The 17,728-nt window shown below is 42.1% G+C and overlaps 4 protein-coding genes across 6 annotated transcripts; 1 reads left to right on the top strand and 3 right to left on the bottom strand.

The window, feature by feature from the left end:
* Positions 1-577: 577 nt before the first annotated feature.
* LOC108059897 (uncharacterized) lies at positions 578-4,377 on the bottom strand. The gene is made up of 2 exons (XM_017145361.3): positions 3,623-4,377; positions 578-2,821 (listed from the first exon to the last, which is right to left on the bottom strand). The coding sequence occupies exons 1-2, from the start codon at positions 4,145-4,147 to the stop codon at positions 578-580; spliced, it is 2,769 nt and encodes a 922-aa protein (XP_017000850.2). The 5' UTR covers positions 4,148-4,377.
* A 1,411-nt stretch (positions 4,378-5,788) lies between these two features.
* On the top strand, positions 5,789-15,994 carry Strip (striatin interacting protein). Its single transcript, XM_017145408.3, has 4 exons — positions 5,789-6,004; positions 11,837-12,738; positions 13,421-15,156; positions 15,651-15,994. Exons 1-3 carry the CDS (start codon positions 5,852-5,854, stop codon positions 15,138-15,140), a joined length of 2,775 nt encoding a protein of 924 aa, XP_017000897.3. The 5' UTR covers positions 5,789-5,851; the 3' UTR covers positions 15,141-15,156; positions 15,651-15,994.
* On the bottom strand, positions 6,068-9,470 carry Gtpx (Glutathione peroxidase homolog with thioredoxin peroxidase activity). Of its 3 annotated transcripts, XM_017145412.3 has the most exons (4): positions 9,339-9,459; positions 7,683-7,902; positions 6,492-6,815; positions 6,068-6,426 (listed from the first exon to the last, which is right to left on the bottom strand). In XM_017145412.3, exons 2-4 carry the CDS (start codon positions 7,890-7,892, stop codon positions 6,235-6,237), a joined length of 726 nt encoding a protein of 241 aa, XP_017000901.2. In that variant the 5' UTR covers positions 7,893-7,902; positions 9,339-9,459; the 3' UTR covers positions 6,068-6,234. The 3 variants fall into 3 exon arrangements, with proteins under 3 accessions (XP_017000901.2, XP_017000903.1, XP_017000902.1); XM_017145414.3 differs by lacking the exon at positions 7,683-7,902 and having other exon boundaries at positions 9,339-9,470; XM_017145413.3 differs by lacking the exons at positions 7,683-7,902; positions 9,339-9,459 and adding an exon at positions 8,998-9,146.
* Positions 15,985-17,662, bottom strand: LOC108059928 (nicotinamide riboside kinase 1). Its single transcript, XM_017145410.3, has one exon. The coding sequence runs from the start codon at positions 17,660-17,662 to the stop codon at positions 16,694-16,696; it is 969 nt and encodes a 322-aa protein (XP_017000899.2). The 3' UTR covers positions 15,985-16,693.
* Between the last annotated feature and the right edge of the window lie 66 nt (positions 17,663-17,728).

Below are 17,728 nucleotides of genomic sequence, written 5' to 3'. Positions count from 1 at the left end.
TTGAATTTTAGTCAGCTGTTAATCCGCTGTTTCATACAAAGTCAACTTTTAGAAATTTCAGCAATTCAACAGAGCTGTAACATTTTTTATTAAAAGTCATTAATTATTTCAAAATCAACTTAGAAAGTTATTTTTACCTTGGTAACAATTTTAGGCAGTAACTAGATGAAAAAAATTTTACATGTTTTAAGTTCCGTAAAACTTTTTAACAAATAAGAGCTGTTTGAAAATTCAACAGGAACCATTTTGGGTCGTTTCCTTAATTGCTGAAATTTTCTGTTGAATTTTCAACAATTCCACAGTTTAGGGAAACCCCTCAATATGAAAACTCTTTTTTTTTTTAGCATTTTGTATGCACTTTATTGTTGGCAAGTAAAACTGCACTTAAGCCTAGGCGTTTAAATCGAATTAATGCGAAAGAAGATCAGGGTCATCGTCATGGAAAGGGCCCTTCCACCAATTTGATTTTTGGGTTCCACCTTACGATCTAAACTAAAACTAAGATAACAATTAGCAAAGGAAATGCATTGGCCGTGTTCGTTCGTGGTTCAACTTGGGTTCTATCCTGGATCCCAGTTTATCCGTAAGGAGAGTAGAGATTGCCATGGGTGGAGGAAGTCTGGAAGTGGACCAGACTCCCGTGGGTCTGCTGCGATGGTTGATAGTACGCCTGATGATAATGCGAAGGAGGAGCGGGCTCATTCACCTGAATCTGATGGTAGTTGGTGAAGGGTTCGTGCTCCACGACCTCGCGAACCGTCTGAAATGGATGATTGACCACGATGCGTCGCTTGTGGAAGGTCTCACTGGTGGCCGAGGCATCGGTGGGTGCAGCAGTGGCTGCAATTACCCGCTCATTGGGTTTCAGATGCCCAGCGGCTCCGTTTAGAGATACATCCACATCGGGTTGGCTGGGTTTCGATTGGGTGGAAGTGGCCTGAGTGGCGGTCACCTCGGAACTGGGTGCCTCCACCAGGCGCTGGGATTTCTGCTCCCTAATCTCTGATCTTTTATCGCAATCTGGAGTCACTGTGGTGGCCACTACAGCGGATTTATCCTGATCATTGGCTATTTGGATCTGAATGTGGGTATTCTGCTGCTCCTTCTTGGGTTCCTCTTCCTTTTTAGGTGCCTCTACCAGCCTAGAGGACTTGCTTTCCTGGTTGTATCTGAATTGGGGGGATTGCACGATCCTAGAGGATTGCTGGTTAGCCGGACTGAACCTCATCTGTGAGTAGGGAGCACTGTAGTCCAGCTCCTCGGCCACTCTTTGCCTGGAGGGTTGATTGTAATAAGTTCTAGGAGACTGAGATTTGGCATAGACCACCGTGGATCCCACATGGTTCCTCAGATAGGGTTTAATTTCGGTCACCTGGGCGGGAACCTCCTGGATTCTCCGTTCCTTCAAAGGCACCTGACGATTGTGACCTAAATAAATATTGTGCTGGGAAGGAGGCAAATGAATCTTGTGCTCATGCTTGATGATCTGCGTGGGTCGCTCCTCCTCCTCCTCGGCCAATTCCAATCTCGCAGGCTTCGTCTCAAGATTACCAGCATTCACATTGGGCAGATACTCCCCGGAGAAGTAGTCATCATCTTCGTTATAAGGCTGCCTATTGAAGTTGTTCCTCTGTTGGTAAACCCGCTGACCGGAACGGGAGTAATCCTGTTCAGGCTCGACCCTCTGAACCATGTTGGGTGACAGGTGCTTGGAGTTGATCTTCACTGCATTTCCTTGGGGATCTACTCCGGTCACAAAAGTGGGTGAGCTCTTTCCGCCGCCATCAGTGACATCGCCCAGTGGCTGCTGCTGCTGCAAACGCGCCTCCACAAAGTCATCCTTGGGTGCCTGGTCATAGGAGGGCATGGTAGTGACACTGGAGCCAATGGTGGTGGTCTGCTGATCTTTAGAAGATGAAGCTGCATCATAAGAAGGTCTGTATTCCGGAACATTTTGGTTATAGCTCTGAATCTGTCCACTATTTCCATTACTATAGGCAGAGGCCACGGCGGGATGAGGATGACCCAGCGGGAGGAGCGTCTCTCCCTTGGGAATCTTGGCCACCGGATGCTCCAGCTCCACCACCAAAGTACCAGCTGGTTTGATCACCACCCTCTCCTCGATGTCGTAGAATTCCTTTTGGATGGCCGGATGGCGAACCTCGTATTTCTTGGCCTTCAAGGCGGGCTGGACTATCTGGATGGTCTTGGTGACCAGGGGACGCTGGGGAGGAGAGTAACTCCTCGGAGGAGCAGGTGGCAGGTAGCCAGAACCGCCCTGGTAACCAGATTGATCCGCATAATCCTCGTAGCCCCCTTGACTATCGTCACTCACTTCGGGGGGATACTGATCCTGGTAGTCCACCTCCTGGGCATCCTCGTAGTTAAATCCATTCTGATCGTAACTAGGACGATTGTAACTGGTGGCTGGATTGAAACCAGGATCAGCTGGAGGATTAGAGGGAGCAGGAGCTCCGGAGGACGAGGAAGAAGACGACGAGGAGGAGGAACTGGCCCCTCCCGACGAGGATGATGAACTGGAGGTCACAGCGGGAGCAATGTTGGCCGTTTGGATGGGCGCCTGAGGTGGCTCGTAGATGGGTTTGCTGTCCTGGGCCGCCTCCACATTGGCACTTTGCACCTGGGAGGAGGAAACTGGAGCAGCCACCTGGCGCTCAAACATGCGCAGCTGCTGGGATCGACGACCTCCTCCAATGGAAACTAGCTTCTGGGGAGCAGCATCTTCCACGGAGGAAGAGGAACTCACTCCGGAGCTCGTTTGGGTGTAGCGCTGGGGCGCAGGATTCGATGACTCGTAGACCTGGGAATTATGGGATTTATTTAGCCAGTTAACCGTATTATTAATTGAAAAAAAAGGGTTCGTTTTAAACGAATGCACTATATTGTATTCTCTCCTTATAATTTAATTAACTAACTAATTATCATATCTCTTTCATTTAAGGTCTGCCTATTTTGTAGTTGAAAATATAAATAGAATAAAAATGGGAGAATTATAAGCAAATAGTTTAACTTTTTTAAAATTTTTTTAACTCCTCCTTTGTGCAGTGTTTTTTTACTGAATTTATATTTGAGTTTATAAAGGAGTTCAGAACATACATATGAGATCTACCCAGCACTTCAATAAATTTTACTTTAAAATATCTTTAAACTTTCTTGGAAAAAAATAATATCTTTGAAAATCCAGAAGGTCTTTTGTGACTAACATCTTTAAAAAGAAGATTTCAGATGATCAGCACATAAAGAAATTATATTTTGAAAACAAATCTTAGAACTCTCATTAAAATGGCAGTAGTTAAAAAAACAGCAGTTTTTCCTTTCTAGTTATTTAAAAATATTGCCTAATTTAATTAATTCTCTAATTGTCTTTTTAAAATCTCTGAAAGATGGTGTGAATACAAATTTCGAAGATTTCAGATGGTCAGCACATAAAGAAATTATATTTTAAAAGCAAATCTTAGAACTCTTATTAAAATGGCATTAGTTAAAGAAAATAACAGTTTTTTGTTTCTAATTATTTAAAAATATTACCTATTTAAATTTATTCACTCCCTCTCTTTTTAAAATCTCTAAAATGAATATTTAAACTGATAAATTCACTCACCGTCTCCACAGTGGGTCCATGGCTGTGATAGGACTGGATGTACCGCTCGAACTCCTGATTCTGGCGGAGCTGCTGGTTGCGCTGTCGGAATTGGCCACTATGAGGACTGGGTGGCTGCTGGTGGATGGAGGGGCGTCTGCTGTGGTTTCGCCTACGAGGCAGTCGTCCGTTCTTGGGCATGGGTTGACCCTGAACCGGGGGCTGCAATCCCAATCCCTGGCGAGGGGACAACTGCTGAGTTCCCTGTTGTTGCTGCTGCTGCTGGGTTTGAACCACCTGTTGCTGTTGCATTTGGGATTGTGGAACCATCTGAACCTGCTGCTGTCGCTCCTGAATCCGCTGAAACTGCTGATCCTCCGAGTCCCTCTGGGGACCTGCCCTCAGTTCCGCCGGAGCACTGCCCTCCAAGTACTTGACATCCGCGGGATTTGTGGCCGGTTGCTGGGCAATCGAGATGTTCACATGGGTGGCCGCCTCCACTTGGCTCCCAGCCACCAGCAGGAGCACTAGCAGTCCTCGTAGCATCCTGTAGATCCTTTCCAATCCGAAATCCTATATCCAAGTCCAATCACTGCCGTCCTATTCACTGCTGACCACCTCCAAAGCAACAAAGCAACTGACCAAAGCTGTCTGATCGATCGATGGAGTGTGCTCCGCATATTTATACGGATTTCAGGTGGATTCGGAATCGCAATTTTCGGGGGAGCGATCGCAATCGCAGCGATCAGTGTCAAAGTCAACTGCAGCATTGGGAATATCAGCATGTAGCTACAGTAGCTTCAATACTGAACACTGACCTGGGCCAAACTGTTTAGGGATGAGTCTCAGATGCTTAACCCAGTTCTACAATTAAAGGCATTTTTGGCCTGGCGATGGAGCGATCGCTTTTGATCGATGATGCATTCAACAAATTGCTGTCATCGCTTCACACTTGTGTGGCACGCACCAACACTGAGAGAAAATGTATCCTTATAATGGAAATAAATATATTTAGTGAAATACACTAGTATTGCCTTCAGAATATTACACATATTGAACAAGGAAAGAAAGGCTTTTATTTTTCACGGGCAATTTCATCAAAAAAGTTTGGATCAATAATTTGTATTATCCTATACATATCTTGGGTTATAACTTATTATAGTCAGTGCTTCGTTTTTAGTTCAAATTCTAAAATTATAATTGACAAAAAAATTTGAAATGTTATCCGAAATATTAATAAATTATCACAATTATTTTAAAGATATTTTATACCTATAATTTCAAATTTATTAGAATAGAATTTTAAAAATTTTATTCATTTATTGTCAGGAGAATTTTAAATAAAAAGCTGTTAAATTTCCACTTTTAAGTAAAAGTATTAAATACTATAATATTTTAGAATAAAAATACAGATTAAAAGTGTTTCTAAGTTTATATCCCGATTTTATACATCTTTTTCTCTGCCTGTTTTGATCTCGACACCGAATTTCGTTAGCATCCGTAAAAGGTCAGTGCAGCATTTTCATGTAATTGTCGGAAGGTCGGAATCTGAATCGGAATCGCCGCTCCGTTGGCAACTAGTTTGAACTTGAAATCGGAGCCGAGACGTTGAACTGTCCCAGTGGAGAAGGCGGAGGAGTAGGAGGAGCAGCAACTGGAGATCGGCCCCCCAATAGGTTAATGTATTCGAATTTTGGGGGTGCTGGTCAGGCAAAGTTGCGCCACCGAAGTTTTGGCGAATTCGGGCACTCGAATTCGGAAAGAAGGTAAAGGTTAATGTGAAGTATTTCTGTTTGTTTCTGCAAACTTAATTTACCACCAATAAAGTCAAAGTCATATAGAGCAGAAAAGTAGGCCAAATAAAGGAAGAGAGTTGGAATTAATAAAAATATAATCCAAAATATTATTCTAAATTTTTCTGATAATAAATTATATGCACTGTATATGGTTAAAAACAAATATGGTTTGCGAAATAACACTAATTGATCGAGGTCCTTTGAACTAATTAATACATTTTATAATGAATGAAATCAACTTGGTCACAAAGCTAAACCAGTTTTTTAAATTACAATGTACATTTTAAAAACGTGCTTTCCTTTTTTATATATATTTTTTTTATTTACACATTTGTAAAAAGTTGGAATTAAATTAAAATTGATATTCAATGATCAGTACTCCATTTTGACACCCCAACATTTCTAGATATCACTAAACAAAATAAACCCCACAGTTATACAATTGCTGGGACCTATGGAATCTGGAACTGCGATGCAGTGGAATCAATACTACGAGCACATGAACGCACTCAAGTCCGCCAAGATGCAGTGCATCCAGTCTGCCATCCAAATGGTCTGCAGCTTAACTGGTTCCAACAAGCGCATTCAGCGGTCTCGTGTTAGCATGGTAAGTTTAATTTTCATTCCCCAACCAAATACGTGCCCTGCATGGGCAAAAAGCCAAAACAAATGGTGTGGTAACCACAAATGGCGTTTATTATGTTTGTGGGTGGGAATCAAAAACCAGCAAATGGGTAGACAATATATATAACATGCGGTGCATGTGGTTGGTTACAAGCTAAAGCTACGCGAAAAACACAGTCCATAAGATATATCTAAACATCTATAGACGAGGATCTACAGCAGTTTCTCAATGTCCTTCGAAATGTCCATGGGATCGGTGGTCGGGGCATATCGGTTGATGGGCAGGCCCTCCTTGTTCACCAGGAACTTGGTGAAGTTCCACTTGATTCCGCTGCCCAAGGTGCCCGTCTGCTTGGCCTTCAGGTATTTGTACAAGGGCGCAGCGTTATCGCCATTCACATCGACCTGAAAGGAAGGGCTTAGTGTTATAAAATGACTCTACTAGTAATGCTTAATTCGCATTCGCTTACCTTGGCGAAGACCTCTCCAATGTCAGCCTTCGAGTCGCGCAGATGGCAAACCATGGCCTCGCCATCGGCCTCCGGCATCTGGGATCCAAACTGATTGCACGGGAAGTTCAGGATCACCAGTCCGCGCTCGCCGTACTTCTCCTTCAGATCCGTCAGCTTCTCGTAATTGTTCTTGGTCAGGCCGCACTTGGAGGCGATGTTCACCACAAGGACCACCTTGCCCTTGTACTTCTCCAGGGAAATATCATTGCCATGGGTATCCTTCACCGTGAACTCGTAGATCGAGGCGGCGTTCTTGTAATCTCCGTTAGCAGACATGTCGATCTGGAAGAAATGGAAAATTAGGTGATTAGTCATGGGGAATATGTTGTGAGTGAGAAAGGAATGGGTCGATTTTGGGATAAACTAATTTAAGAAATAATAAAAGTATCCTTTAACAACATTTTCAAGATCTTTAAAAATATTTAATAGGTATTTCTTGATATTTTCAAATTATATTATTGTCTGCTATCACCTGCAAAATATTTAACCTAAATTTTAATTTTAATCTTAAAAGTAAATTTTAATCTGGCGGTTCAATGTTTTTTTTAACCATTACTTGCTGATTTTTCAACATAAATACGAATTTTAATCTTTAGAGTGAACTTTAATCAGGTAATTAATCATTTATTGACGAAAAAACATTATCACATTGATTTTTATAACAATAAGGAAGCTCGTAGCACTCGAAAATGCAGGTGTATGCCTATAGATAAGATAAGATCAATTAATAATCAAACATTTTGCGAATATTTGTATATAAATAGAGTTCATTTAGAATTTTTTCTGTGATTGGTAAGGGAAAATAACTATAACTGAGGATATTATAAAGAATTTTACGAATATTTCTATTTAAATAGAATTTATTTAAAAGTATTGTTATGATTGGTAAAAAAAATAAGTGTAAATGAGAAAATAAAAGAGAATTTCGATAGATTACTCTTCTCAACATATATGGTTATATTCTGTATCAAAATCGACCCATTCCACATATGAATATGATATATAATAGAACAAGAAACAGAAAACAGAGAACACAGGCAGAGGCAAAGGCAAAGGCAACAACGTTTAGTTTGGCATAGAGACAAGCAACTGAGTTAGTCAACGGATTAAGAGCTAATCAACTATCAGTGTCAGTGGTGCTGAACTCACGGCAGCTGCTGTGGAGTACTGGGCGGCTGTGGAGGCGGAAGTGGCGGATGTGGCGGATGTGGCCGCACAGCTCACGGGAAGCAGGACGGTGCAGAGGCGGAGGCCCTGCCTGTGACCCTGACTCAACTGGAGGGCGGGACTTAGGGTCCTCCTGATTGAATAGCACCTGAGGGCCTGGCGGGAAATGTTCTGAAACTGCCTGAGACTCATACTTCAAACGCTGCAAATAACCAGGCAGATTTTTTGAGAAAATTTAGGAATGGAAGGACTAGTGTAAAAGTGTACTTTAAAATTTACTGCATGGATAAGTGTAGGATTACTTGAGTAGAAAGTTTAATTTTGGAAAAATTAAGAGGCAGGTTGTCAGAACAGTTTCTACAAAAATATATGACATTAAAAACAAGTCTACAAGTTTAAATTATGAGTAATTAGTGTCTTGAAAAACATTATGTTATTTAAGTGTTAGTGTAGGATAAAAAATTTTTTGTGAAATGGTTTGTTTAATAAGATATTCATAAAATGAGGGATATAGAGGTGTATTAAAAATTTGTTCCTAATTTTTTTTATCTTCAGATACATTAAATAATAAAAAATCAATTGGATAAAATTGAAAAAAATCCATATGGTAAATTAGAAAGCATTTAACTTTTTAGTGAACAGGTTTTTTTATATATCTTCCCATAGGTCGTTCTCTTTTTTCTATACAATATTTTAACTACCAATCTTCTAAAGAAATTCTATCTTAGAGAACTAAGATACTGATTGGATATTAAAAAAAGCATTCAGCTAGTTTCTATCATTTTATTCCAAATTAAAAATGTATTTATATACTATCTGTCGTAAACACTTCCATTATCACCATTGAAGATTGTGTAACTTTGTTTAGTAATTGTGATTAAGGAATTCTAAATACTGAAGGTATGATAAGTCAGACTGAATGTCGGGTATTTATGGGGTGGTTATCAGATCCAAATCCTATACCATCGACCTCGAACTACCGCCCTTGGCCAATTGACCACTAATCACAGTGACGCTGCATAATGCATGAGGGTCAAAGTCAAAGTCTGGGCCCATCTGCATATGTATGATGTATGTTCTGGTTCCCAGTGAGTCACGCGATTTAATGGCCGGTGGTGGTCAGGGATTGGGTCACGCAATGTGACCTCTATTCCGGTCAGGATTGGCCCACGTCACCGGAATGCCAATCCATTTTGCCGCTAAATTTCACATGCAAGCCATTATTTTCGATTCGCGTACGTAGAAATGACAGCAATTTGAGAAGGGAGAGTTATGGTTCTGAATAATGGGTAATTACTTGCATGGTAAAGTAGATATACGATCCTAAGGCAATCGCTATAGAGCCGAAAAAAAAGTGCACGATGGAACGACCGGCCATTGTGTTATTTATTTTTCGACTATATGTACTGGGTATATATCTTTGATTTCACCACGATCTGCTCGGACTTTTGGATGGATGCAGGGATACAAATAGAATGACTGATTCTGCAAGCTCACGCTGATATGTTCGAAAATCGGGTGCAAAGTACAGATTTCGATTCGTATTCGATTGTTTTCCCTTTCTTTATTCTTCTCGGCTGGTCGTCGACCTGATATGACTCGCTTTATCTCCGCAAAACACTTGATGTTTGGGCTTACTTATGTCGTAATATCAATGACTAATTGCACTGGGCACTTTCTTTGTTTCTTTTCGATTTCTGAGCGTAAATAAAACTAAAACCGGCGACTTGCGAAACCCTATTTTATATGTGTGAGTGCTTTCCTTTTTACCGGTATTAAGGGTTTTTTAATCTCTGGTCACATTGGGTAAGAGCTTTTTCAGAGTTGCCAGGTGGGGCACGGAAAAGAGCTTTGACTTCTATATTTTTGAATTTGAAAGTAACCGTTTATAAATAAAGAAGCTACAAACTGAATAAAAAGAAAAAAACTGAAGGGGCCCTCAAAAGATAACTATTTAATTCATATTAAACTTCATCTTTAATTCTCCAAATACGATAATATGGTTCATAGTCAACATAAACTAAAAATTTCCAACTTTTAAGCAAAGTTTCATAAACAATAGAGCCCTGCACGAGTAGACTCGTAAACAGCTCTGAGCTAGAGTTTGTTTGTTTGTTTGTGACTTTCGAGTCATAGGTCATAGAATTATCGAGTAAGCAAGTAACAGCTCCAAACAAGCTCATATGCCTAACGGATACCTTTAAAACAGTTCAGTTCAAACAGCTCACAACAGCAAAGCAAACAAGTCAAACAGCTCAGATTACTCGGACAGCCCGAACAGACCGAACAGCTCACAGGGTCTAGTGTCAAATATTTCCGGCTAATAAAACGAGCGAGTTCGTAATTATTATTTCTTTATATAGTTTTTCGTAACATTCGTAATGGCTTCTGTACCACAGGTAAGTATCGCCAAAGCATCTACACTTTGGTAACAATTTTAAAGTCTAATTAGTCTCAGCTAAGCTTGGATGAAATCAGGATGAAGGTTTTATCTGGTACTTTTACCATAAGCCAGAAACGTGGAAGAAGCGAAGTATGGGAAATTTTCGGAAACGTTCTAAATGAAAAGGGAGAAGAAATAACCAACGTCGTAGCATGCAAAAAGTGTTCACATGCAGTCAAGTATAGCAACTCTACATCTAATTTGGCTAGGCATAAATGCTTTAAAGCTCTTGAGCCAAAATGCGAAGATGAGCCACACACAAAAAAATTTGCTTGGTAAAATTGACCAACAAAGATAGTTACGTAACTATTAAAATAGTTACGTGTATTTTGTTTTTGCTTTGGGTTTGTGTCTTTGCTAATTGTGTGTATTTTGTTGTTGTGAAATGACTATTTACTTAGTAGAATTGACAATTTTGCTGGTTGGGGCCTGTTTGACAATTATTACAGTTGATTTTACTAAGTTTTTTTTTTGTGTGCAGAAGTGAAAATTGACAACGAAACGAAGTCAAAAATTGTTAAATTGGCAGCAGAGTGAACCGTCGAAAACTGTCGGCCTTTTGAGCTATTAGCAGACTCAGGCCTTTTAAAAATGGCGTATGCATTAATAAGACTCGGATCGAAGTTAGGTCAGAATTTAAAGGCGACTTCTGTGCTTCCGCACCCAACTACTGTTTCAAGACAAATCTCGAAATTGTATGCTGTGCATCAGAATCGTGTAAAAACGGAGATATGCGAAAACAGAAAACAAGGTATCGGGTACAGCGTTACAACAGATGGCTGGACAGATAACATATATAAAAGTTCTTAAACTGTAATACAAACAAATACAAATTTATAACATCAAAACAACTTATTAGCCAAAATAAGAAACGTTGAACTGCTATAAGTAAATTAATTAAAATATTAAGCAATATAATATTCTCCGAATTTCTTCAATCAGATTGCTTTTCCTACAAAAGATCTGTTCCTACATAACATTGTTGAGCTCTGTACCTACATAACACTTTTGAGCTCTGTTCCTACATAACATTTTTTAGGTATGTTCGGATACTTGATCTACTAAACATGATCTATGATCTACTATACTTGCTTTTTTTCGATCAAACAAACAGCTCAACGTAAAAATGTGTGAGCTGAGCTACTTGATCCGAAAATTTCTATGAGCTGATTTACTCGAACCGTTTTTCTGAAATTTGAGTCAAAGGGCATTTCGAGTATACTCGTGCAGGGCTCTAATAAACAAATTCAAAATAGTGGTTATTGTGTTTTCAATTCAAAATACTGGTTATCTTAGCCGGCGTTGCCACAACCGTTCACCCGGCCTTGCCCCATCCAGTCTTTTTAGTATTTTCCACCCACACCGCAAACGGTCGTACCAATTTTCTTCTTTTTCCATTGTGCGTTTTTGTTATTGGCGAGAAACAAATTGTAGACGAAATTTGCGAGTGAAATGCATTGCTTGAAGACCGCAATGAGCGCCTGCTAGAGAGCTAAAGATAAGGGAAAGCCAGCGAGCAGAGGCAGCCACGCCCAGGCAAGGCGCGTACCGCCGCCCACCGCCGCAGGATACACATACGCACGCATAGCCAAACACACACACACACATATATATAGGACATTACACCTGGCGAAAAAGAGGAGACTCCAGTCCCAAAATGATGCTCTCATCCATAAACAACTCCTTCGAGCAGGACACCCACGACGCGGACGCCAACTGCGATGGTCCCGACTTGGACTTCGTTTACTCCGATGTGGATGGCTACCAGAACGAGATCGCCGAGCTCTACAGCTACACGGAATTCAGCGAATTCCAGATGAACGTCAAAGCCTTCGAGGATCAGATGGAGCTGTACGATCTGCCGCCCAACTGGCAGAAGCAGGACTCGGCCGCCCAGCGGGGCATTGTGATGAAGCTGGTGGACCAGCTGGAGGTCTCCGATCGCTCCTTTCGCATGCAGGCTGCCAGGTGTATCCTTTATCTCGCTCAAGGTTGCTGGGCGGAGGTTCAGTCGGATGAGGAGCAGCACCAGATCACCAGGGACAATGTCCTGGTGCTCCACCAACTGGGCGTCTTTGCCTCGTTCATCGACCTCCTGAACATGGAGATTGAGAGCGCCTGTTCACCGGACATCGTGGCCGTTAAGATCACCAATGTCACGCTGGTGGACTCCACGGACATCCGTGTGATTCTCTCCGTGCTCTACATTATTACAGAAACCATTCGGGATGAAAAAGAGCGAGGCAGCGAGGATTACAAGGAGCTGGCGGACTCTTTCGTCCAGGAGATCAACTCACCACTGCCCGATGGCGAACTCCTCGCCGTCAAGCTGCTGGGCATGATTACCCGGTTTTGTAGTGGCGCCGCCCCGCAGTTTCCCATGAAGAAGGTCGTCCTGCTGCTGTGGAAGGTCTCGCTGCTCGGCTTGGGCGGCATGGATGTGCTCAAGAATCTCAAGAATGAGTATAGGGTGAAGGTGGGCCTGGATCCCATCACCGAGGACACACTGGAGGTCACCAAGTGCATGAGGGCCAGCTCGCCGCCGGCCACAGCCACCGATATACTGGAGAACCAGTATCCGCGGAAGAACTTCAAGTGAGTGGAGTCTTTAAACCAGGGACCCAGAATAACTGTTGTTGTAAATTTTTCTTAAAAAAAAAAATCACGCACTTAGAAGGGTCCTAAAACATTTTTTTTAATACACCACTATTTTTATTAGCCATTGATTTTTAATTTTTGATTTTTATGGATAAAAGTTATTCTCTAAAATTTTTGTTTAACTACACCACTATTTTTAATAGCCATTGATTTTTATGTATAAAAGTTATTCCCTAAAATTTTTTTTTTACTACACCACTATTTTTATTAGCCATTGATTTTTATGTATAAACGTTATTCCCTTGACATTTTTGAAAAAATTAAATAATTGAAAAAACATGCTAACCGTGTTTTATAAAACTTACTAAAAATTTGTTTAAAAAAAGGCAACCGCGCATATTTTATAACTATATTTTTTTAAAAATTATTTTACCCACAAAACCGCCATAAATCAAGTTGTAGTTTTATTTTTAATCACGACGAATAACTGTTATTTGTCAGCTTTTATTATAAAACTCAAGAAATACTCAAAGAATAATTGTGAGTTTTACTTTACATATCAGAAGACAACTGTTAAAGTGTGACTTTAAAAATAAAACTTATAACAGTTACGGTCCCTGCTTTAAAGTTTAAACGCCTAAAAAACAACCCTTTAACTTATTTTTATCCTCTCCTATAGACGCTCCCTGATGAAGCAGCGCTTCCTGGACGAACCGGAGCAAATCGACATGGAGATGGGCGGCAACGAGGGGCAGACAAATGCCAACAATGGCAGCGGCAATGGAGGAAACGGAAGCGAGGAGGAGCTCTCCCAGTACTACAGGCCCTACGACGATCCCTCATCCTCCTCCTCGACCACCTCGACGGCCAATCCGAACAACCAGCCCAGCGCAACACAGCCGCCGGCTGCTGTGCCGCCCGTGCAGATCACTGCCCGCCTGCCGTGGACGCCCAAGGTGCGGCAGAAGGACATCGATCAGTTTCTGGATATATCAAGAAATAAATTCATCGGGTATTCCCTAATTGGCGATCATGAGAGTCTGGCTGGACTGCCACAACCCATTCACGAGGGCTTCAAGACGCTGCAGCGGCACATGTACATGAGCCTCGCCGATGTGCAGATCAAGAAGGAGGAGGATATAGCCCGGAATCCGATTTCCACGCACGAGGACGAGATTAAAATGACGCCAGCGGAGGTTCTCTACCAGGCCATTCTGCCCAACCTGCCACAGTATATGATTGCCTTGCTCAAAGTCCTTCTGGCCGCTTCGCCCACTTCAAAGTCCAAGACGGAGAGCATCAACATAATGGCCGATGTGCTGCCCAAGAAGATGCCGCTGACGGCCACTCAGTCGACCAAACTCACAGTGGATATGGGTCGCCACAAGGAGATCATTGTGAAGGCCGTTTCGGCCATTATTCTGCTTTATCTCAAGCACTTTAAAATCAACCATGTCTATCAGTTTGAGTTCATGTCGCAGCATTTGGTTTTCGCCAATTGCATACCGCTCGTATTGAAGTTCTTTAATCAGACAATCACCGAGTATGTGAACACCAAGAACTCTATTCCCCTGCTGGATTTCCCGTCGTGTGTGATTGGCGAGCAGCCGGATTTGAGTGGCGATAGCTTTGTTTACGGCGGCGAGATGTCCGATAAGCCTTACTCCTGGCGGAATGTCTTTTCCTGCATTAATCTGCTACGCATTTTGAACAAACTCATCAAGTGGAAGCACTCGCGAGTGATGATGCTGGTGGTGTTTAAATCGGCACCGATATTGAAGAAAACCCTGAAGGTTCGCCACGCCATGATGCAGCTGTATGTCTTGAAGCTCCTCAAGATGCAAACGAAATACTTGGGTCGCCAGTGGCGCAAGTCGAACATGAAGACCATGAGTGCAATTTACGCTAAGGTGCGGCATCGTCTGAACGACGACTGGGCCTTTGGCAATGATCTGGAGTCGCGTCCCTGGGATTTCCAGGCGGAGGAGTGCACTTTGCGTGCCTGCGTGGATCGATTCAACCTGCGACGATATCCGGAGGCCACCCAAAAGTGTGGAAACAATGGGACAGCCGCCCAGAATGCGGAGAATGCCCAGCAATCCAATATGATGGCGGGCAACAATGGCTGTGGCAATAATGGCGATGCCAATGGGTATGGAAACAACGGAGGCGGCGGCGGCAATAACGGCCACAATCAACAGCAGCAGCAGCTCAACGATTATGGCGTGGAGGGCGGCTTCCCCAGCGACGAGATCCTCACCCACTCGGACTTTGCCTTCTTTGGCCACTCGGGCTGGTGGGATCGCAAGGTCGAGCTGACGGACTACTTCAAGGCCAACTATGCGGTTTGGCTGGAGGAGGAGGTCTACAACAGTCAGACCGACTGGGATGCCCTCTAGGAAAGAGCAGCCAAGGGTGAGTGAAAACTAAAGCCCTGCATGAATGAATTCAATGAATTATTTGGAATTTTTTGTTATATATATTAATTAGAATTTTGAGTTTAATAGAATTGAATGAATTTGAATTTTGAGTTTAATAGAATTTAATGAATTCCGAAATAATTCAAACGACAATTTCTTTTGAAGACGAAAGGGCCATCATTTTGTGATTAAATCTGCATGAATTTTATTTTCTAAGCAGTTAATATTGATTTGTTAAACATTTTCCGCTTTTTGTTCTCAAAAGAAAGTACAAAAAAAAATCTGGCAAATTAAAAAAATTTATAAAAATTATTCATTCATTCATTTCATGGCACTCTATTATAAAACAAAAATTGAATGATTCACGCAGGGCTATAGTAGAAACTTTCTACTGATTTTTTTATTCAATTCTATGTGAAATAAATAGTTTTACTAGAAACAACATCCCTCTATTCCTACTATTTTACTTACAATATTGTTCTCTTTTAGCTGCTGCTCGATCGATCACGCATCATATAAGCAAAAAGTTATTACCTTAATTGTAAGCATTAAGAAGTACATTGATATAATCCATGTAGCCCGACCACCACGATTGGAACACCAACTACTTACTGAATTGGCAATAAATTGGCAGGCCTCCGCTCCCCTTCAACTAACTAAACCCCCATGGCGATGACAACAGCAAGCCTGTATATTTAACGAATGTATTTTATAATTTATATATTTATTACTATTATTTTCGTCCTGTTCCACGAGTCCCGTGTTAAAACGGATCGCGGCAATTGGCTTCTGTAGCGGAATAAACAAATTAACTAGTTCGAAATGCGGTTAAATGTCTGTTTATTCGTACATACATACATGTGTGTTTTGTTTCGCACAAGAAAAAATATATAATTCTATTAGGTGATAGTCTTAGAAGCTAGGTTTAAATTTCGTAAATATACACTACGTTATTTACAAGGTATATATAAATATCCATTATATAGTACAATAACTTTTCGACTCCATTAAAAAAACGCCCCACACACCGAATGCCTCGTTGGGGTTTTTGCAAAAATTCCATGACGTAAATAGTAAACAATACAAGTGTAATAGTTAGCACAGCTAAATATGAATTCCTGAACCGAGTTTCTTCATTTCACAATCTGGTTACAAGATTCTCTGCGATAGAGAGAGACCATGTCACCCAATAATAACTATCTTAATACGAAATAAAGACTAACTAATGAAAGTTCTATTCTAGGGCGGGTCGATTTGTGTGTCTATAGAAAGAATATGGGTATGGTTTATGGGTTAAGGAATATCTCTAAGCAATACTGCAATTTTCTTTGGACTTTGCGGTGGCTAAAATTTATGGTTTCTCTAATTAACAGATTTAATTTCGTTGATTTGTACATCAAAAATCGAACCACCCTAAGATTTGCTTATAAGTATGCCTTAAATTTGGAGAGGGTACTTTTCGGGGAAGTAATTCAAACAATTTTCGAACCGCTTAACATTCTACTACTATACAATTTTTCTTTATTGTACATTTACTGCTCCATGGGACAGGCTGTGGGCATCACGTTGTTGTTGCTCGGACCCACGTACAGCATTCCAAATCGCTTTTGCTGCGGTGGACAGACGACTGGAGCAGGAGCAGGCACCTCGCAGCGCTCCTCGAAGTAGTGAACGATGCGCTGGAGGACGAACTTAAAGATCTTCTCCTTGGCCATCTCGCCGTTGAGGAATGTGATGTCCTTGCAGTCGCGATACTCGCTGAAGTTCTTCTCGTAATGCGGCCAAACGCAGAGCTCAAAGTAGCCGGTGACATCGGGTGGATCGTAGGTGCGCTTGCTGCGCCGCTCGAAGCACTTTTCGTAGGGCAGATGGAAGTGGTACTTCAGGTTGCACAGCGCCAGCAGCTCAGGCTGATTGAAGATCATGAAGCCCTCGACCAGGAGGAAGTTGATCTTCTTGTCCCGCAGCTGGGCGGCAATCTGTGCGTTGATCCGCATGATGTGCTGCTGCTGCTGTTGCATTTGCTGCTGCTGCTGCTGTTGATGGTGATGATGATGATGATGCCTCTGCTGCTGATGATGCGGCGGATATTGATAGCCATTGGCCTGCTTGTAGTAGTTGGCATTGTAGTGATACTGCTGCTGAAACTGCAAAGCGTAGTGCTCGAAGTTGGCATAGGTCACCAGCTGCTCCGGCGGCTCGGGGGCCACGTTTCGACCCTTGATAATAAGCGCTATGTCGTTCAGCATCTTCACCATGTCCAGCGATGTAATCAACTCAAAATTGATAGCATTCAAAGCCTCATTTCGCTGATGTCGCTTGTCCTCGACGGGCAGAAAGTAGTCATCCTGCGAGATCAGACGCACCTCGCCAATGGTGTAGGGCGAGTTCCACAGCGGCGCTCCACTGAGACCCTTGAAGTAGTCGTGCAGGCTGTGGGCCAACGTGGTCTTGCCACCGCAGGTGACGCCCGAGATTCCAATGACCAGCCACTGCGGCATTTTGTCCTCGACTGATTATCGGCGGTTTATTCCCTGTTTTCGCTTCCAGCGGAATCACTCACTTAC

Source organism: Drosophila takahashii, chromosome 3L (genome assembly GCF_030179915.1).
Source record: "Drosophila takahashii strain IR98-3 E-12201 chromosome 3L, DtakHiC1v2, whole genome shotgun sequence".
Lineage (NCBI taxonomy): Eukaryota > Metazoa > Arthropoda > Insecta > Diptera > Drosophilidae > Drosophila > Drosophila takahashii.
The sequence above is the reverse complement of the archived record's forward strand: the minus strand, read 5'-3'. Positions and strand labels throughout refer to the sequence as shown.